Raw genomic sequence first — 22,196 nt, forward strand, 5'->3', positions numbered from 1 at the left:
TTCTTGCTTCTCTGCAAAAGCAGCTGTGGCTGCTGGGTCTGCCCAGGCTGCTCGGGCAGGGGGCAGTGGGTGCTGGAGAATCCCAGCCCCACTTGCTGTCATTTGGGTGATATCTGCCACCAAAAGAGAGCCTGCAAACTCTTAATGTCATTCCTTGCCAAAAGTTAAGGTTCTGAGGGTTTTTACATTTAATCATCAATTCTGAGCTTTTCCGCACCCTTCATTTCTGAATTGTAAGTCTGAGTGATTTAAAAAAAAAAAAAAAAAAAAAAGGCAATTACCAGTTATCAGTTATGTTGAACCGCTGAACCTAGTGATAAAAAGAAAATCTCCTCTGCCCTGTTTTGTGTTCCTACTGCTGTGTTTCTGTTTCAATCTCTAGAAGGATCTGTGTTTCCAAACGTGTTGCAGCACAACTCGAAAAGACTGATTTTCAACATCAGACAAAGCACGCCTGTGTGTTAAAAACACACCATAAACAGAGATTTGTTTTATCTTCCCTTCAAAGGCAAGCGTGTGTATTATCTCACCAACTGGAAAGTTTTACGTGGTAGAATAATTACCAAGTTCACCTGCATGAAGGGTGGTTAGATTTAGAGTTACGGCAAGTCAGCGGTGACTGAAATCAGTGGGAGCTGCGTAGTCTTCTTGTAAAATAAAAGGCTTCTTTTTGCTTCGTCATAGATCTGGAGACTTGGAACTCTAACTTTTTAGGCTTTGTACTTATATAATCCTGCCTATTGTGTTCTTACCCTGTGAACTCTGAATTTTTCTTTTGCTTCTAGCTTTCTGCATCCACTGTTATCAAGCAGTTTCTGATGTCTGTAATCACAGCAGTTGATGTGAACAACTTTTCAGAAATAAATACTATCCCAAGTGTTATAGAAAACTGAATGCTTCCATTATATGAAAGTAACATGAAAGATCTATTTTAAATCTGGCATGAGTGGTGCTGCACTGAGTTTAGTTCTGTTGTACAAATTGTTTAGTGTCAAATTTGGCTCATGTGAACATCCTTTTTTTTTTTATTTTTTTTTGTGCTTTGGAAACACAATTGGACTAACATAAATGTGTTGTGGAATCTCTACTCTTGATGTCTTGACAAAAGCATCTGTACCCACAGCATCTACCAGTTCCTGAAGCTACCACTGTATTAAGAGTATTAACAGGGAAAAAAAATCAATAAAACAAAATCCCCGCAGCAGGATATATATTGAGTCACAAAACGCATGCATAGCAGACAGTGCACAGGTTTTCTCTTATCCTCTTTACTGTTTCTTGTCCTAAAGTTAGGCTCTCACAAAAGCAGATGAAAAGTAAGAAATATTGAATTACCTCTAGCTCCTATTGTACATGAGCAGCGTTAGACAAATGCACACATTTTATAATTGCTACCAGTTCTGAGTAACACTGGTAGAATTTTTATTTACAAAACTCATTTGTACCATCAAATTTTGTGTATGTTATGGCCTTTACATGAACACACGTAGCAATGCTAAAATAACTCTTCATAAATACACTTTTTGGCTGCAGCACTGCTTTTCCTTTGTTTGCTTATGCACAACATTTGTCATGTTTACAGTCACTGAAGATTTTTTTTTGTCTGTCTTAAACATTCTTGTGCTTTCAGAAGTGAACGTGGTCACTAAAATGCAGATGCATTAATAAAATTCTGTGAAGGAGACTTCAGGAGGGGTAGAGAACCACTTCCAATAGCTCTTTATATATGAAATGTTTCTATTACTTGCATCTTTGTTTTGACATAAACCAAATAATGGTACAATAGATACTAATGAATCTCAGTGCAAGGTTCTGAACTAGGAATGGTATTCAGAATGCCTTTAAATTACAGAGATAAGTGGCTTTATTTATTTATTTATTGCTGCTTATACCCAATCTCGCACTGTTTTTGCAAAATCCTTTTAGGAAAATGTGCCCAAGCTACAGAGTACCCATCACCCAGAATCCCAGTGAAATATATGGACAATACTGCTTTTCTTTTAGCAGTGCAGAGAGAGACCAGTCCACCAGTCATCAGAGCAGGGAAGCCACGGAGCTTCAAGACCTCCCTTGTTTGGCTCATCAGCACTGGGGAGCTCAGCAACTCACTCCTTGTCCCAGCTTCTTCCTTCGTCTCCCATAAGAATAGAAAGCTGTGACACTTATGGCATCTCTTCCATTTCTACGACAAAATGACTGAAGAAAAATTATGAAATAAATGGTTTTACTATTACATGAGAGTATCCCTCATGATTCAACCCAGTTCTCCATGCCTTAGATATCATACTCTCTAATACCCCATCTTTGAGCCTCTCCATTCTATTCCTACCGTATTTTATACAAATTTTGGAAGTGCTCCAGAAAGGAGCTCCAGTGCCATGTTATTTAGACTAAAGAAATCAAATCTATGTCAGCTTAAATCTTCCTGTGTACTTCCATTTGAATCTCTGGCCTGAGTTATGTCTACACAGCTGGGCTTCGGCAGGTTTGCTGAGTTAGTTGCTGCGTCCAGGAACTGAGATTTGTTAGCATGAGCTTATGCTGCCTCGAGAAACCTAGGAATGTGTTTGTCCCCATACTGCTGAAAATTTAAACAAACAAATGAGCAAAACCAAACCCCAAACCCCAAGAAATAAATAGAAAACAAAACAAAACTTGTGGAGGAGAAAGGTGAAAAGGAAAAATTAAGAATATTCTTAGTTAACTCTGTGTGTGTGTGGTTTTGTGTGACAAATATGCTGGGGAAAATTCCCCACTTTATTAAGTGAAGATAAAGAGTAATAGAAGTGTGTAATGAAAACACAGTATTTTTCTCTTATGCATAGGTTTCAAGATATAATTCCTGTGCTCTTTCTAGCCCCCTGATGAGCACCTTGCTTCTAATGGCATGGATAATGAGAGATTTACGACTTCTGGCTTTCTGATAGCAGACCAGAACTCATTTGTCCGTTCCGTGGCGGATCCTGTAATCATCTCTGCAGGCAGTCAGCTACAGCTTCAAGGTGTGCAAGCAGGGAGAGATAATTCAGTTAACAAATCTCACGATGCTGCTTGTAATAGAAGAAAATCCATCCTGACATCTTAAAAAAATATTTTTCTATTTTGTTTACATAACGAATCCTGTTCACACTGAAGTGATTTCAGGCTGCGTTGCTTAGCCTGATTTGAAAATCTTCCCAGCAAAGCTGCCTTAAAATACTGTTATCTTTGTACAACTGTGTTCAAGCACTTTCTTTTGTGGCAAGGTACTTGTTTATATTGGGTTTGGCTTTTTTTCACTGCAAGAAAGATTTCAAGAAAAGAGCTGGCAGCTGCTTTCTCTCCCTTTAAATCTATACTGCATTTGACCCCCATTGTAAGTAGGTGCCTAGTACTTGTAACAAGAGGTGCAGCAAAAATGCTGTAACAGGACTGATGTACTCTCCCTCTGCCATCCTCTCTTGATGGGTAAGTACAGTGTGGTTTCTAGCTGCGTTTGAGCTATCAGGATGACAACGTGTGCTCCTTAAGTATCTTAACTTAGAAAAAATTGCTGTCTGCTCTTACATGAAGGTAGCTGAATGTCAGACCCCGTGGAGATGAAAATCAGATGTATTTTTATAAGAGCATAAGGAAAGTAAATTCCGTGTGTGGCTGTGGGGTCACCTTCCTACCTGCCCATGCCTGTGCCCCACCTTCACTGGGATGCTGCCATCAGACCATCATCGGTGTGACACAGCACATCCTTCTTGGACTGGAGATCACTTCTGAAGTCTTTGGATCCCTGAAGGCTTAGGATCCCTTCCACTTCTGAAGGCTTAGGATCCCTGAAGGAGGGCAAGACTGCGCCTGCGCCAGGGCCTTCTGGAAATGCATCACTGTCTCCACTAACAAGCAAACCCAACATTCTCCAGCAGATTCCCTATAAATAAATTTAATATCAGCAGGAACTTAAGCACAGTGAGGGATTTTCAGCACTTGTCTCTCTACTTTTAGTGCTGTGCCTGCGAACTTTAGCTTGGTTGTTCAGATTTATTTTAGAGTTGACAGTACTCTCTGCAGCTTTATGGTATCGTTTCTTTATGACACATGAAGAACACCAGGAGAAGTGGATTTGGTTCTGGTGTTTATTCTGACTTGGCTTTCATCTTAGGCATATCTGTAATGTCTGGATGTTTTTTGGGGATGACTCACTTCAGATTTCCAAAAGTGAATTATGATTTCTTCCAGCCCTTACAGAGAGGGAAAGCAGTGAATCTTTAACAATGACACTGTGTTCCTCAAGATTTCCACAGGTATTTGAATTAAATAAGTCACAGAAAAATTTAAACAAATATGATGTTTTAAACAGAATTAGGTATAAACAAATTCCTCCAAGTTGGTTTTAACAGTATGGTTTAGCTGCAGATAACTTAAAATATGAATAATGCATAACAAGAGAAATAGGTTTGAAAAACATTTAAAGTTATGCCAAAGACATAGTGTTAATTGAGTGATTGCTCTTGGGCCTGTGCCTAAGCCAAGCCATCAATGTCCTCTGCTCCCAGGCCCTGAGGGGGAAATTTGTGTGGTTTTGGGCACTGATGGCACCAGTTTGGAGACTGAAGTGACCCCAGCAGCCATGGACCTGGGAGAGAGTCCAGTTCTCCTTGGAGGTCTTTTAGGTTATGAGCTAAGGATCAACAAAAAGTGACATTTTTTAGTGAAATGGAGAAGTTCTCCCCTTCTCATATTGGTATGCATGTTCTGTGATGCTGTTTTACTGTGTTTTGAGGGAAGTGCTGGAGGCTCCAGGAGTTCATTTTGAGGTGATGCTGGTGGCTCAGAAGAGATGTCAGATGTGGTCAGCATGGGGCTTTGAGCAGAACAGAAGAGATCAGAAGCGCTGACATGCATTTGAAATTTGTCAGCATATGAATAGTAAAGAAATGAAACATGCAACTTTCATGACAAAAAATGGAGAGAAGGCCAGGGCGAGTGCTCTAAAGTCATTCCAGCTCTGCCTGGTGTCACTTTGGCTGTCACCAAAGGCCACCCCAGCACGGCAGTCTGCATGCTTCCAGTAAAGACCTGCAACGCTGGTACAATAGCGTTATCCACAGCTTGTTTGCATGCGAGTCTCGAGTGCTGCACAAAACCTTCATTGGTTACAAACCAGGCTGTCCCTGTGCATGCCAAATACTCACGGTGCACTATTTTTCACCAGCACCCTCACCTTTGCAATTTATCTGTGCTTCAGCAAGCTGAGTCCTGAGTACATCTTTTCTGAATCATTATCTGAGCCGGCTGCCAGTTGGCCTGAGGCAGACATCCAGGCACTCGAGACTGGGAGAATCGGTTCCAGCTGCACTCTGTAATTAGGAAAACCCTGGTCTGTAGCCGGATGTTCAGATGCCTTGCCAAGGAGCGTATCATTTGGTTCAACAAACAGTATGGGGGGCGGGGGGCGGCGGTGGTAAGGGGAGTGAAGATGCAGTAGGACAAAGTTCATATGCCAGGAACTGCTCCTGTTCCTCGCCATGTCTCTGGTTCATTAGCTGGAGAGGTGGGTTGTGGTGGGAAGGGAAGGGCTGGGGAGGTTAAGCAAATCCTCGGGATTTAACTCAGTGAGAAATAAGTTTCTCATTCTCCCCACAGAGACAGAAAGTACTTGAAATGCCATTTCTTTCAAGCTTTTTCACCAAGGAAAGACTGAACTTTGCATTTCATTGTGTAACAAGAGTTACAGTGCTGTGTGTTTTGTCAGCAATGAGAATCTGCATGAAAACTCTGCATGGGACACATCTCAGCTAAACCCTTGTGCTCTCTGTAGAGTCTTCGTTACAAACACAGATTCAAGCTCTCTCTTTATTTTATTTTTATTTTTTATTTAAGGATTTTTGCTTGTTCCGATGATATTAATTAACAATTCTGAAGCTTCCAAGACTATAATAATGAGGAAGTTACCAGAGCTTTTGCCACCACTGTCATTTAATCTATTTCAGCAACCACATTCAATGACTTGCCAAAAGTTTGAGTGTTTTTCAATAATAAGATTCCCATAGTAACATAAGAATGTCATTGAACAGGATAGGATACAAAATACAATGCAAAACTCCTCTCTGGATGATTAAGCAAAGAAAATACATATTCCCTTTTCTTCTTCCCACCTCACTTCTTCCTATATCTCCTGCTCCAGAAACAGCTACTTTTTAAAGTTAAATGATTGAGAATTAACCGAGCTGCTTCAAGAGGTCTGTGTGAAATTGGAAGGTCTTACCTATTGCTATCCCAGGAGGTTACATTTTTAAGAATAATTTACAGATTATACATAATTTACGTGGTGGACTTTGACAACTTGTTCTTGGTTGACCCCATGGTATTCAGTAATTTCTCTTGTGCTGAAAATACATTTGAATGAAACTCATGAAAGACCATCTGGCAAAACATCTTTCTAGGTCTGATTAATCTCAAGCCAGAATTTTGGATTTCTTTGCACGCTTCTTGACATTCACAAGTTGATGTTCTCCTGTTGTAGCTTCTCAGCTCGACCTGAGACAACTGTGGTTTTCTTACTGTAAACTATTTGAGGAAAATGTTGATAGCAAAGTTGCTGCCTTAATTACATCCGCTTTGTTTGTGAAACCTCTGGATTTCTTGAGGTCTTGCCTTAACTCAATCCAACAATTTCATCTTTATCCTTCTCTGCAAGTTATTTCCTATTTAGTTGTTTAAAAAAAGTGGGAAAGACACCATATGTGGCAGGTTTTCGTTGCAAAAGTATTCATGTGTAATTCAGCAGGGTCCTGATATGCTGACAATGCCTTTCCATGGAGCCCACCCAGCAGTTACCACTCTGCTCTTTGTGGACATGTGTGGACTTTGTCCCTTCAGGACCCATCTTTCTGGTCCTTCTCTGAAGGAGCAACACCTCCTTTTTGCTGCACATCACAACAGTGGGGAGCAGGCTCCAAGGGAATCTCACCCATGATTTTTGCCAGCAGGTACCATGATTCAGTGCTAGGTCAGGTTCACTGCCTTTTTGACTGATTCAACTGTGCATTATTTAGCATTATAGTGTGACTTGTTGATATAAAGAAATATCCAGTAATGTCAGGAGATTTCCATCCAAATAGAGATTTTACCAAATAGAAAGTAACAATTTGTGGCTTAAGTACTGACAACAAATGTAATACATCGTTATAGTGTCCTAGACTCTCTGTTATATGACAATTATTTCTTTGTAAAGGACTGTAGCAGAGATAGCCCTCAAAGGAAACAAAAGGTGATCACAAAGTTAGAGGTTGATGTAATGATGTAATGACGTCTCAACCAGAGACATTATCATGTAGCATGTGAATATGATTGAAAATTACTACACTTGTTTAAATGTGACTTACTCCAGATGAAATGGATCTCATAGCATCCAGTTCTTTAATGTGCTCATTTGTGCTCTTGGGTTCTGCAAACCAGGCAAAAGTGAAATTTGTTGAAGCCCTTGTTTTGCATCTCCCCTAATTACTCCAGACACATGCCTAAAGCCAGGTAAACTAGTAGTAGAGAGATTCAAGCTGTGATCAGCCCTGAACAGATTGTGAGACTGTCCCCAAACACCTCTTCGCAACAGGATCCCAGCAGTGTTTCAAGCTCCTCTCCTGGGAAGGAGGAGAAATGCAATCCCTCCTGTAACCAGCTCCCAAGGCAATCAGATCACTTACCAGAGCTCTTTCCCTCCTGCCTGTGCTTGGTTTGAAACTACACTTTATCACTCATCTCCTCCAGGACGCTGATGATAATGTTTCTTTCCCTGCATTTGTTTCCCAGGAGCAGCACAAAAACAGTGGGGCAGTAACAGGACATGCACGGGCCTCCAGCAGGAGAGTGCTGTGGAGAGAAAATCAAGCTCCGTGGAGGTATGATAAATAAGTAATGGGTAGTTAACAGTCAGCAGAATGCATTCGGGTTTAAAAACAGTCACTGATGGCTGAGCAGTGTGCTTGGACTTGGTTTTGTTTAACTGGGTTCAGCCTAGGCAGCCAAAAAGCCAAATAAAATGATGTTTAGGAGGCTGCAGTTCTGTGTGCTCTTGGAGAGGAAAAGAGATGCTTGTTTTGTGGGGGGGAAAGGTTGTTAAAAACCTCTCAGGAGACTAAATTAAGTGGTATCCCAAGTATCAGTACACTCTGTCTCAGATGTTCTCTAGATAAAGCCTGGGGTTTTCAGTTCACCACAATTACTTGGTGTTAGTGCATATTTTTTTCACAAGATGCAGTGAGGCTTGAAAACTCCCAGTGAGCATAGGACAGCTGGTCAAACGTTAAAGATTCATTTCTTTGCCAAAGGTTGGGAGGAGGGAATAGTATGTATACTCAAGCAGAAGAAGTGAGTTATCTAATATTTGAATTTGAAGCTAATAGAGAACATTTTTGACATGCCTTTGGACTTTTGCAAGAAGTTTCCAACTGTACAGCCCTTAACAAAAGAAAAAAAATGCCAAATCAACTGCTGCAGCAAGAGTTGCATCCACAGAATGAAGTATTTCAAGGAACATTCTTTTTCCGTGACCTGTAAAAATCTCAGGGAAGTCAAGAGCTTTGGAAGCTATGTGAAGATCTTAAACCTGTAGGTAGAAGTAAATGCAGTGCTGAAAATATAAGGCAAATATTGTTACAAGCCATGAAAGAAACAAAGAAGGAAGAAAATGCTTTCCCTAGGGCTGTGAAATTATTGAATTGTCAAAACCACAGGCAGCTGGTTTAAAGGGTTGATAAAATTTACCTGACATTTCACCTCGTTAATAAACTCTTAATCTAACTCTACATATTTGGGTTCCCAAATCAGCCTTCCCAAGAGCTACAAAGGAGACATTATTCTGTGTTATTTCCCGACATGGGGGACAGGAGCTCGGCAATGGTTTTCCTCTTGGGCTTCAGTGCAGGGTGAAATACTTGTTAAGCACTGGCATTGATTAGCAGATGATGTAGATGCTCAGATATGATTTGAGATGAATGCACAATAAGCAGGAGCAGTCCAGGCCAGCAAATGGCACCTGAACCCTGAACAAACTTGAATGAGCTTTCATTATGGAGCAAATCCTCAGATTTCTGAATGACAATTCAGTGTTTTGTTTTGTTTTGTTTTGTTTTGTTTTCTGTCAGGATCAGGAGATCTAGGAACATGAGTCGGGAGCAATCTAATCAGCCAATTTACAGCACCAAAGAGATGCTTTATTGCATGTGACCTATATGACCAGCTTTGTGGATAACGGCAGGAGATTTTAAGCTCAGGTTTACTCTCTGTTAGATATCTTTAACATACAAGCACCCCTTTTGTCACATCAAGTGAAGTAATGTATGGTCTATCAAGACGTTTACTGTCATGGTCAGACACATGGACTTGGGCCACTGTCAGTCAAACTTGGACATATGTGGTTTTACAGTTAATAGGTGTCAACAAGTAATGACAAGCAAGAAGGAACTGATGAATTAAAATAGCACTTGTAGTCCTTGTAGGAAATTATATCACTTTTGTGAAGGGATCAAGGAGAAGCTTTTCCATGCTTTTAACCAGTGAGGCTGTAGAGAAGCTATGACCCTGATGCCATGTGCTCTCTCCAGTACATGATGACACACACGGACCTTTTTAGTTCACTAATATATATATATATATTTTACATTGGATGAGTGAAACCTCACAGACAATTCAGAGCTGATTTCTTGAGTTTGTATTTTAATAATGAGAGGAGAGAAAACCTAATATGAATAGAAAGTTAACAAGATATTTTGAACAATGGTACTATATGGTAGATGAGAAATAGTTAGATATGTTATGATAGAATATGTTGATAATTTGGATCTTTTCATTTGCAGGAATCTCTGTCATCAACAAGTACAAAATTGATTTCACCAATAGTCATTTCACAGATGATTGATGAGAATAAATCAAAAGAAAATTGGTCTGCTTTGCTGATGCAGTCTGCAATCCCACAGCCCAGTGCTTATCACCTGAAGCAATCTTTGGCTAACCATGATTTGGTCAACATTAACAGTGCCTTTATGGTACTTCCCAGCAGATTAGAAATTCAGGCATCCTTAGATGACACCATCTCTTCGCTGGACTCTCCCACCACAAATGAAAAACAACGTCAGAACCAGTGGAAAGGGTTTGCCTCCATAACTATTACAGCCAGACGTGTCGCTGCGGGCTCCAGTGACCCAGCATGGAGATCCAGGGCCTTGCCAGAGCCCCATGCTGCATCCCCCACGTTGAGCAAGGTCCCTGTTGACCTCCACCATTGGCCTCCACCTGGCCAAGCAAACCAAAATGTGACTCCATCAAGGGCATCTGAATGTTGCTCAAAATCAGGTGAAGAGCTGCGTGAGAGGTTTTCCAACCACAGAAACAAGGAGAAGGGTGTGGGTCTTCAAAGCAGAGATGGGAGAGAGAAAGTACTGCCTTCGTTCATCTCGTCTGTCCACATTCAGGTTTCTCAGCAGTGTCCAAATACTATCTATTACATAGACAAGTCACTCAACGTGTGCCTTGTCCAGCCTCGAATTAAATGCCAAAAAATGCATAGATCGACATTGTCCTTCAGTATAAACTGTAGTTCGTCTAGATTAACAGCAGATGGAGTAGATGGCATAGCTAATGGAGAGCCAATAGAGGAGATGCTTCAGACAAAGCTCCTAAGAGAAAACAAGGCTCCACTCAGAACAAACTGGAGTGCAGGTTTAACAGAAAATAATGTAATTAATAAACAGACAACAAATGAGGGCCATTTGGGTACTAAATACCCTTTGAAAAGTGTCTGTGCCTCTGAACTTCGAGCGTTTGATATACCCAAAGGACCTAATACCATAACAACAAAGCAACATGACGATAAGCAGTCTGGCAGCTATCACGCTACATTTTCTTTCCATCTTCCTAATTCCAGTGATGAGGCAGGTAAGTAATTTCCATAAACCTCAGTCCAGTGGAGCAGAGGTTCAGGCTGGAACAGACCCACCACAATGATTTTACGTGAGCAGATAACAGTAATCTGCTTCTGCAAAGGCATGCTGAGTCAGAGCACAACCCAGACATTTTCAGTTCCAGGACTACTATGAATATATTTGCCATGCTAGTGATGCATGCTGTTCACCAGATGACAGAGAAAACTCTGCCTGTGTTGTCAGCATGAAACCTCTATTTTAACCATTTATAAGTGTAATTTATTTATTTTTCTCTCAGCAACATGCAAGCGCTTAGCCCCCAAAATAATTGTCTTTCTGGAAGGGCTGGATTTCAAGATGTGAGATTAAGAATGAGGTTGCTGTGCTGAACTTGGTTTTGTGCTCCTTACAACTCAAAATGATATTGCTTTTGGAATTTGTTATTTAGAAGGCCATAGTAATAAGCCTAGGTGTTTGTAAGTGATGGCTCCAGGTAAATGTTTTGCAAATCTTTACCACATTTGTTCCATATCTCTCCAAGCATTTTGCAAACATAAAATTTTCTTCGCAATGTTGCTCTCAGGAAAGGGAAAGATACCGTGGGGATTGCTTTGTGCCCAGAGTGGTATAGCTCCTGCTGCACTGGACTGCAGCAGCTATTTTACAGTGCACTTGAATAACCACAGCTGAGTTTATTGACTCACCAGAAAGGGAGCGTGGATGGGAAGAATGTCAATGAGTCTGCTTTTTACCAAAGGCACTAAGATTGAAACTTACCCCCTGTGTATCCTGCGACCTTGGGCTACAATTAATTGCAATTACCTTGTACTTACACATCCTTTTTCATCTAAGGGCCAGTCTGTGAGCATAAGCCATCTCCTAAATTTCATTTGTACCCACATCCTACCAGCTTATAAATGGAAAAAAAAAAAAAAAAAAAAAAAAAAAAAAAAGAGAGAGAGAGAAAGAAAGATAAGGAGTTGCATGCTGTCTGATGGGCTGGAACAAGGTATAAAACCTGGACCCTGCAATTCCTTTTCACCTTGCTGTTACTTCTGCACTTGCTGCTCTTGCAATTATCAAGAAATAAATAGCAAGAAGACACTGCTTTATTCAGAGGCCTCCTGTTTTAACACTAAAGAAAATTATCAGTATGTTCAGGGTCTTCCATGGAGAAACTTTATTGTATAGCAGCTTCATTTAAAGTAACTATGCCCTTCTGAAATTTTCATAGGCACTACTATGTATTCAAGGCTTTGTTCAGCAGCACCCAAAGTCTCCCTGTGATGCATCACAGAAACAAGGATTAGAATAATATTGAAATTTGTCATGGGCTTGGTTATACAGTGGTCACTGTAAAAGGATCACTTTTACTAGAAGTAACTAGAAAGTGAAACAGAAGATTGCTTGTGGTTTGCCAGTTTTATGGAAAAAAAAGGAAATAAGTGAGGTAACTGGCTGAGAAATACTGGTTTTTTGAAAGACGACTTCCACCATTTGTGTACACAAGAATACAGGTGTAAATAAATATGGGAAGTGTTACCTTCTTAACTGCTTCCACCATTTGTGTAAGCAATAATGTAGAATGTAAAGATATATGCTTCTCTTGGTCAGACCTTTTGTAGTATATAAGAAGGTGTTTATCAGCTTACTACAACTTTCCTGTGTGAAATTTGTATAAACAGCCAGTATAATGCTTCAAAAGAACAGCCTTTCTCACCAGGATTCCCAAAGTAATGAGCTCTTGCATAGCTGTCAGCCATTAAATGTGACAGATCATGAGAAACTCAGTTAAATTCATGAGACATCCACACTGCACATTAAAATGAAAGGCATTTGGTACAATTTTAACCTGGGAGAAAATGAAAAGCTGAGTTCTCCTTAGTTTGAAAAAACAAGGAAGTGAGAGAGGGATCTGTTAGGTCCAATATTCTTTTCTGGTGTAAATCTGGTATGGTCCTACAGATTTTGTTTATTTTTATTTTTATTTTATTTTTATTATTACTTATATATATATATATATTATTTTTTTTCTAGACTAGTTTTAATTATCTAAAGGCATAAAAGCTGTAATGGGAAACTTACTTTCTTGCTTTGTGATTTGGCATTTCTGCGTATACAGCTCAAAACTGCAAGACCTGTATAGCATGATGCTGCTTTACAAGCACAGCAAAGTGACAACTGCCCCATCAGCAAAGTCCCTTATACCACCACAGACTCCCAGGTACTTTTTAGGTACTTTTTCCTCCAACGTTTACTATTTCAAATCCATTCATGTTAAGGTCGGTTATATGTTTATGCAATTAAGTTTCTGTGAAATGAAATGTTTAAGAAGAAAGAAGAACTAGCAAAGAAGAGGCAACAAACAACTTTTGACACCATGTTAATACTTTAATGTAATTATCTTACGGATGAAGGAACCGCAGAGAGCTCTTTGTCCATCACATTTCTGATGACCCAGAAAGTTTGAGTTTATATTAGTTTGCAGCTGTAGGCAATAGCTTCCTGCCAGCAGAAATTCAAGCGGTAATCATATCACCATGGCCAAAAAAATAGAAAAATAGACTTTTCTGTATGAAATCTGTAAATGCAGTTTCCAGGATGTATAGGCTGTCTTACTAGTACCTGAAGAGGAATGAGCACCCCCATACTTCTGTTTCACAGGGGCTAGCTTTGCTGTTTCCTATGGTGCTGGCTGGTTGTCATGGTCTCTTTGGAGTGCCTTTTCCTAATTTTTCTTGTGACTTCACTAAAGTAATGACAACTATCCTTATAGTATTACTCATACTATTTCATGTTGAAATCCAAATGTTCAAGACTTGGCTTTACATGGACCTGGATAACCTAACCTAAGGCCCTTCTTTCAGCAGGAGGTTGGGCCAGATAATCTCCAGAGGTATATATTTCCACATCTTACCGTATATCAGAAGGATATTTTAGGCATATTATGAAATGTAAATCCTGGGCTCTGCTCATGGTTGGTAATTATACCTAGAAATCCCAAACTCTCAGTCTTAGTTAGCATTCAAAGCCATGCCTTGTGTTATATCATCCCAAGGACGGATTATAACTTTGTGACTTCATCACTATGGACTGCGTCATCTACTGGCTCCACTGCTTTTGGTGCTTCACTTCCATTAGCCAGCAAGAAATTGGACTCTTAAGTGCTGGAAAATCCAGGTTGCGTGTGAAGTCAGTCTTCAGCTGTGGGAGGGCATAGAGAAGTAGGAGGTAATTGCATTCACTTTAAATGAGTGGTCAGCATCTAAATCTTGTGGGGAGCATAAGGGGCACATCTGACCTCTAATGAGAAATGTCCCCACTGAGAACCACAGGAACCAACTCAGAGAGATACAGCCAACATAAGCATGGGCCAGGCTCTGTGAGGACCTTGTCACAGGCAGTCGATGTGGATCAGCTGGCCTTCAATCACTACTTCTAACAAGCTGTCAGAACTTGCTAACGCTGCTTTTAAGTCAATGCAGCAATTTCCTTTACTGTCTGTAGCTAATGTCTCATAAATACAAGGTAAGTTAAAAATGAAGAGATTAGTCTTGTTTCTGTTGAAGACGGGAGCATTTTTAAACTTAATTTCTCACCTACCCTTCATGAAGAATATATTCCACAAGAATATCTGGCTTTACATCCATCTTTTATGATATATTACCTACTTGATGCTATGCTGAATTATTAAAAAGGAGCAAGGAGAAGGAAAAAGGGCACGTTTACATTCGTTTTAACCTCTTGATTAGACAAAATCATCACTTTTATAAATCTTACATAGCCAACATCTGAATTTATCTGTTTAAGCTTAGATCATCATAAATGTCTTGATGCCTGAGCACCTTCACAAACCTCAGCTTTGTTATAAACAAAGTTTTATTATAGGTTATTTCTGCTAGCACTTCAGCTCTTATAATGTCTACACCTGTGTTTTTCTTTTGTTGATGTGCCCAGAACTGCCAGGTAGTGTTATTAAGGAAAAATAGCTGTGATGGAGAGAAATTTAAATCCAGTTGAGGTGGTGGGTGCTGCACGGGCTGTCACAGCGTATGCTCAGCTCTGGAGAGCATGGAGGAATCAGCGCTCACCTTGCTCGTAAGATAGCTGAAAGTGGGGCATGAGGATTATGATGTGCTCATGAGTCAGCGTTTGGAGCTGAATGTGATGCAATGGGGACGGTTGTGACTGTGGGTGGGGGCGGCAGCATGTGCTGGGCATGGGGGAGTCTCGGGGGGGCTGCCCTACCAGCACCCCTTCTCCTGCAGAATTCAGGAATGGAAAATAGTGGTAGCCGGCAGCACTCAGGAGGCGGAAAGTACATTTAAATCAGTGAATGAGACAGAAGGGTGAGCTAGTAGTGTAGTTGCTTATATTCTTTTCCCAAAGAGAATATTAGGTAACTTGAAAGAATAATTTACTTAATTAAAGCAATAGAAGACAGCTTATAGGGAAAACTGGGATCTGGCATTTTGGGGTGTTAGACAACCCAGATGGTTATAGATTTCTGTTTCCTCTTAAAGAAGAGTTTCATAACAAGTGCTGAATCTAGCAGGATGTTTGCTAAGGAGGAAATAACTAAATATTAATTTGTTTCAAGAGTGTATTTTTTTTTTTAATATAGTGTTCATAGTTACATATATATGTATTGATACTTATATTGGAGTAAAATCAAAACAGGAGGTGCTGTGGGATTTCAATATGCTGCTATCTGCAAAACAGAATGTTTTAGTTTTAAAAATATATTGAAAGCTTCTGGTATTTGAGACGTTTGTATATCAGGCAAATATTTGGAGGTCACCTTTGAACTAATATATACTAATGGAAATCAGTACGAAATCTTAAAAATCAAGAGTATTAGTAGTGTTTACTTTCAACTATTAAATAGCAGTTGAAACATTGCAATGAATGAATGTGGCCTACCTGATGTTCTCACCTGACTTTCTGCTTATGGGAAGTCACCACATAATAGCCTAGAATACAAGGTTAGTGCATTCCCATCTGTATATATGTACACATAAATATGCATTATATATAAACAAGATATAATTAGAGGAAAGTTGTTCCTTACAGTATGGAATTTATTGTATAGAAACTTGAGTACCTACAGCTGATGCTAATTAACTCTCCAGCCCGAGAATGTGTAGAGCAGTAGTGATGGCGAAGACAGGAGAAATGTGAAATATGTCACAGAAGATTTTACTTTAGCATGCACCTGCTAAACATGAGGAGTCAGATCTTTGGCTGATGTCTACCAATAGAAATATCTGCTTTCAGAGGAGCTACGCTGATTTACATCAGCCGAGAATCTGGCCAGGGACATTACTGACTTGGCATTATGGACATAGCAGCTGGTGCTGACTTGTTAAGAACAAAGCACCACATGCCAAAAAGCCTATTAGAAGGGTCTCCTTTGATGTTTCACTTCATCTGGTATAAATTTAAAATTGAGGAGGTTGTCAATTTTCTTTAGTCTAGACGTTTTGTGTCATTGGATCTTTGTCACGCTGCAATGTGACCTTCGTGTACTGTATCAGACGCTGAGAAGCTGAAGACTCGTCCTTATAGATGTTGAAAACTCAGTGAGGAATTGCAGCCCTCAGTTATGAGTGACTCTAGAAGATGCTCCCTCCCTTCAACACAGACCCCAACCTGTGTGACGGGCAATAGCAGTGGTGCCTCCTTATCTTGGAGCTTTTTAATCCGTATTTAGAATGATGTCTCCTATTCTCAGGAGGGCCTTTTCACTTCTACAGAGTGAACCTTTGAGCTTTGGTCCTCGTTTCAAACACTGACTGCCAGTTGCCCATCCTTTGGTTTGACAAAGGAAGGGGTGAGGAGGCTCATTGGGTCTAACAGGAAAAACTAGAGAACAGTGTTGTGGGGCATTTCTTCTTACTCTACTTATTTAAAGAGAAAAAACTCAGGGACTCATAAGAATGATGTGGCCTTGTGTCCCGTTGTATGGATACTGGCTTCCAGTGACAGGACTGGTGCTTCAGTGGTGGTTCATTAGATGTCACAGTGCCCCTGGCTGTGATTAGTGAACTCATAGTTTTCTATGTGGCAATTTCTTTAACGATTTCTCTGCAGTTTCAGGCAACAAGCAGCCATGGACCTTTGGGGTTGGTTATTATATGTCTGTAATGATATCATGGACAGAATTTCCAGAAACAAACCTGCTGAGTTAGCATTATTTTCCCCAAGACAATCATATTGTCTGCTGAAGACCCAAAGTAAAGTTAAGCCCTCCTGGTTTTGGTATGTGAAAGTTAAAGATTTCATTTTTCTGTTGTTCTCCATCTTGTTCAGAGTAGGTGAGAAGAAACCATTTCTATGTTGGCCTGCCAGAGTTGGTAAAAACAATTTGAAGTGAAAGGATCTGGAGGGGGCAAGTCACTTGTCAACACTCAGGAAAGCAGTAGATACTAAAATAAATAAAATAATGATTAAAAGAAAGAGAAGGGCTATGTGTATTCAGTGACTGCGTTATGCCACTAGAGTAAAGGGCCTAATTTTCCCCTTCTTCATTCTTGGTTTAATGTAGGAGCAACTCTTCTGCAGTCTGCAAAATGAATACTTGGCTCAGTCTGGCTGTGGTAAATTATCAGAAAGAGCTGAACAACTAGGTGTCTTAGACATGATGAGAATACCAAGTGGTCAATGCATTTCTCACTCTGCAAATCACCACTTAAGTGTTTTAAATCAGAATGATATTTTTTTAAAAAGTCACACTGCATCAGATTACTTCTTGAATCACTACAACAGCACGCGATAGCTTCTAAAATGACATCCTTAAAATGCAAGCATGGACATCCAACTCTGAGATTTTGTTATGCAGGTGTTACAGAGAATGTCTCATAAGTACAGCAGTGAGTTTTGAAGTTTTTTCAATAGCCATTCATCTGATTGTTAATAATATGAACAGAGATCCTCTCTGTCTAAGGACCAGGAAGTCCTTGGCTTGTTAAAGACACGGCTTTGGTGTAGCATGGCCAAAATGCATGACAAGAAAAATGATGATTAAAGGTATGACTCTAAAATCTAAGATCAACTTGCATCAGTGAGAAAATAATTATCAGGTGCTTGACCAACTTCCAAGTTATAAAAGGTTTCAGGAGCTGGACTCAGTGATTGTTGTGGGTCCCTTCCATCTCAGGATATTCTATGATTCTACGAAAGGTTTAATGAAAAGGGAATATTTTTCCTTTTATGCTGTCCCAGCACATAGGAATCAAAGGGGAAAAATGCTAACAAAATATACAAATGCGATTCTTGACTAGCTGGATATTGGTAATGCACTGGTGCAGGCAGTCGAATCAAATAATGTGGGTGGATTATTTCCTGACCACTGAAATATTCTGCAGCAATCGCACACGCTCATGAGTCAGAGTGTAAGATGATCTCCTGCAGGTGCCAGGCAGGAGCGTTTCCTTTTGGCTGCTGTAGTCATTACAAATTACGCTCTTGTTCCACCAAGCCTCTCCATGCGCCGTAGGAATCAGTGCATCACATCCTGTCCTAAACACCACATTGCTAGGTATTAGCTCCATATTTAAAGTGGCGTCTGCTTATTTAACACCGAGAGAGAAGATCAGTGAATTATTTGCAAAGTGTTTTGAGAAAATAAATTGGAAGTCACCACAAAGAGACTTATTGCTAGGTGCCGTTGATTAAGCGCATTATGAGATTGTTTGCTCTGAAGCCAAGGGTTGGACTCCACTCTAATTTTGCCAAAAGCCTTCTGTAAACAAGCTGCTTTTTGACATCAAGAAGCTCTTCCTACTTTGGACTGATTATAGGTTTGAAGCTTAATAGCCCTTAGGTACACTTGATAAGCTTTCCCTTTTAAATGATTGCAACTTTCTATAATGAAATATTAGCTTTTACAAAAAAGACAACATATTCCTTCTTAGAAATGTGTCCGCAGCTGTCAACATCATTTTAAAATCCAAAGCAAATAAATAGGAAAGGAAAAAAAAAAAAGTTTTTTTTTTTTTTTTTTATGTGATAATTTTTTAATCTAGCCTTTTAGCTTGAGGTGTTACTGATATAGCTGAGATAATGAAGCCTTATCCTTGCTGGGCAGGGTTGTTTGAAGAAGCATTAACACAGGTACAATGACATCTTCACAGGGAGTAGCAGCGTGGCTGATTCTCTTTGGTTAAGCTTGCAAAGTTGTTTTGCCTTTCGGTCATGACAGCTCCAGAACTGGGGCTGAGGACGTGGCCAAACCCTGTTTTTCAGGATCCAGCCTCAGCTCTCTATTGGAAAGTAGACCTTGTTAAGTATTACATTTTGATTAGGGAGCACAGGCAGGGCTACATTTTTGTCAGGATTTTTTTTGCAACATGGATAGTTTCCATGGATGTTAATGCTGAACAGTCCTGACACTGCCTCTTACAAACAAGCCATTTGACAAACATCAAAAAGCAGTTTGGGGCATAGGTCTCGCTGCTGATCAGCAGAAATTTTAGTAAAAATGTCTGAATTTTGTAGCATTCCTTGCTGACTGTAGCTTGTTGACTGATTAAAAGCAACGTCCTTTCCTCAGCTGTGATCTGAACGATAAATTATCCTTCCTATCTTCCATGCCTTGACAAACACTGAAATAACTAATAATATTGTCACTGCTCTCAGTGTTTCCATTTTTCTGTGTTACCAGCCTGTTGAGATGATGCAGTCTGTTTACTTATAAGACCGTATGGCTTAGCAATGGTAATGCTTGGTGCATGATAGGAATTGAGTCATCAGTCTTTGTCATCAGTAGGCTGCAGTCTTGGTTTGGATTTTGCATCACTGCTCATACAACCTACGCCTATGCAGGCCTGGGTCTAAATCTCCAAAACGGTAGAAGTTTCTTACATTTAAGGTATATTAATCGCTGACCCTGTCTGCTTGAGGTATTGGCATTGTCAGCTTCCATTACAGAGGTCTGGGAGAGCTCAGCAGCCCAGGGCATGGGAGTTTTACTAATAGAAAAAAAAAAAAAGAAAAAAAAAGTAGTTGGTGTATCATGTATAATGTAGAGCCTACCTATAGTGGTGATGCTTGATGTCATTAAAGACACACAGGGAATCATCACTGTGTGTCTCCTTCCCCAGCCATGTCTTGTCAGGCTTACTTGGTGGTCGTGGAGGATTTGTGGTGCTGTGCATCTGCTAAGATGAGCTTTGGCCATTTCAAAGAAGCATTTTGTCGTGAATTGTCAGAAATCCACAGTGAAATACAAGGAAGAGAGTTATACGAAAGTATGAAAAGCTGCTTTATCCTGATGTAAAGTGAAAAAAAGGAAAAAAAAATGTAGTAACAATGGAAAAGTGTATGATTGCCTGAATTGACAATGTTTCAAGGAAAGGCAAGCTTAACCTGCTCTAATACAAGGTCACTTCCTGTTAGCAAAACCCCCTGAAGGGAGGAGAGGAAAATGTAAAAAGATACTTTACAGTAAAACAATATGGTCATTTTACTCAGAGATCAAGGATTCTTTGACAAAAATAAATAAATAAATAAATAAATTTGAAAATCTAGTCTTGGTTTTACAGAATATTTTTAACTCCTCCAACATCACATGATTTTCAAGTCATTCTTTAAGAACTGAACTGTTGTCTTTTTGGTTCTCGCACAGAGGCAAAAATGACTTCTCTCCAGATTCAATTATGATTTTGTTCCTTAACTTTTTCTCCTATAGGCAGCTGAGCTTTTACAACTCGGATACCTATTCACTGAATTTTACTGATAGCGTCATTCTGCTTTCCCTTTCTTCGAGTTTTGTTCTGTTGTATCTCCCACGGCATTGCACTTGCATGTCTTTGTTCATTAGTTTTAAAGTCTTTCTTCAGCTCGGATAATAGAAAAAACATATATATTACTAGTCATCCAGTTGCAATTCTAGCTATACTCAGAGGGGTATATATATTTCCAGTTTGCTGCGTGGGGATTTAGATATATGATTCCAGATAGTCTTAATGAGAGTAACAGCCCTAATTCCCCACACGGCATATTAAAAATGGATCCTGAAAGTACAGAGTGAAATTCTGTGATCTTACCTTTCAGTACCTTTGCTTTTTCTTTTTTTCTTCCCCTGAATATCATTTGCATCTGCATTTGTTAGTTAAGGTAATTGACAGCTGCTTTGAGGATGAGAGAGTTGGTCTTCGGAGCCCATGTCTGTGTTGCTTTGCTGTGTTTTCCTGGGGATTGACTGCACCTGGGTGTATCTTTTGAATTGAAAGGTTAATTCAAGAGGGAGTTAGAGGAAAGATTTTACCAAGTTGGTTCTGTTATTATTCTGGTTGCCTTCAATGTCAGACAAGAACAAGGTGCACCTTTTCTTATTACCTTAATTAATTACAAAAAAAAAACAAAAAACACCACCAACAACAACAGAAAACCCTATTGTGTATCTAATAATTGATCTAATGACTAAGATTTAGTTATAATACTAATATAAGGTCTAAGGTAGACAATATTCATGCAGAAATGGTGCAGTGTTCTTATAGCAGAATTTCTTAAGATTTATTTATTATTATTTTTTTATTACTCTTAGACAACCTTGTGTTACAATAAAATACTAAGAAACAGCCATTAGTTTTTTTGTAATTTCAGATCACATTCCTGTTTCCATTCATACCTGTATTTTGTTTCTGTCCTAATGATATGTCTTTGCAGGGAATCCCCAGACCTTGTGGGCAGAATGCCACTAGTGGCATTTCCTTTAGCGGAGAAAGGGTGCAGTGTGGAAGGGAAGGCTGTCTCCACTTCAGCTATATACTAGAAAGTTCCTGGGGCTTAATTTCTCTGTTTCTGAAGGTTACTGTACTTACACTCAGCAGCCAATATTCACAAGTAGCTGGTCTGGTAGTTAGGGGTAAATGGAGGATGAGTGCTCCAGGTACCACTTCTTTCTTTTGCCCATTTTATTTGTTTAATGTTTTTTTTGACCCATGTTTTCAGATGTTACAGAGGAGTGGTGGCCAGGAGATGACTCCTCTAACACCTCTGGTCCCAAATATTTTTTTTGCCACCTTTCAGCCTGTTCTCATCCCCCTGATGATAGTTTTGGATACCGATGCCTAGCAGTAGCAAATAGCCGGTACTGGGAACACAGCGGTGGTTGCTGAGCAGTAAGACAGTCTGGTGAAGAAGCTGTTTGGCTTCACAACACACGCATTTGCTGTGCAGACCATTTCTAGATATGAAGGCAAATGATCTCCTACTGCGATGCTGCTTTGGAGGAGCAGGAACTCTTCTGCTTCCCACTTTCTTTTTGTCTCCTCTCTGCTTTCTGCTGGCCAATAAACT

At 39.8% G+C, this 22,196-nt stretch overlaps 1 protein-coding gene across 1 annotated transcript in view; it reads left to right on the plus strand.

The window, feature by feature from the left end:
* LOC309880197 ((E2-independent) E3 ubiquitin-conjugating enzyme FATS) overlaps nucleotides 1–22,196 on the plus strand; it is a 63,679-nt gene that overhangs the window by 23,026 nt on the left and 18,457 nt on the right. Inside the window, exons 2-3 of the mRNA XM_082764800.1 lie at nucleotides 7,783–7,871; nucleotides 9,828–10,905. Of these exons, the coding sequence (XP_082620926.1) occupies nucleotides 7,783–7,871; nucleotides 9,828–10,905 (1,167 nt within the window). The remainder of the gene's footprint in view (nucleotides 1–7,782; nucleotides 7,872–9,827; nucleotides 10,906–22,196) is intronic.

The sequence above is a fragment of the Aythya marila genome, assembly GCF_965140915.1.
Source record: "Aythya marila genome assembly, chromosome: 7".
In the NCBI taxonomy this organism is placed as follows: domain Eukaryota; kingdom Metazoa; phylum Chordata; class Aves; order Anseriformes; family Anatidae; genus Aythya; species Aythya marila.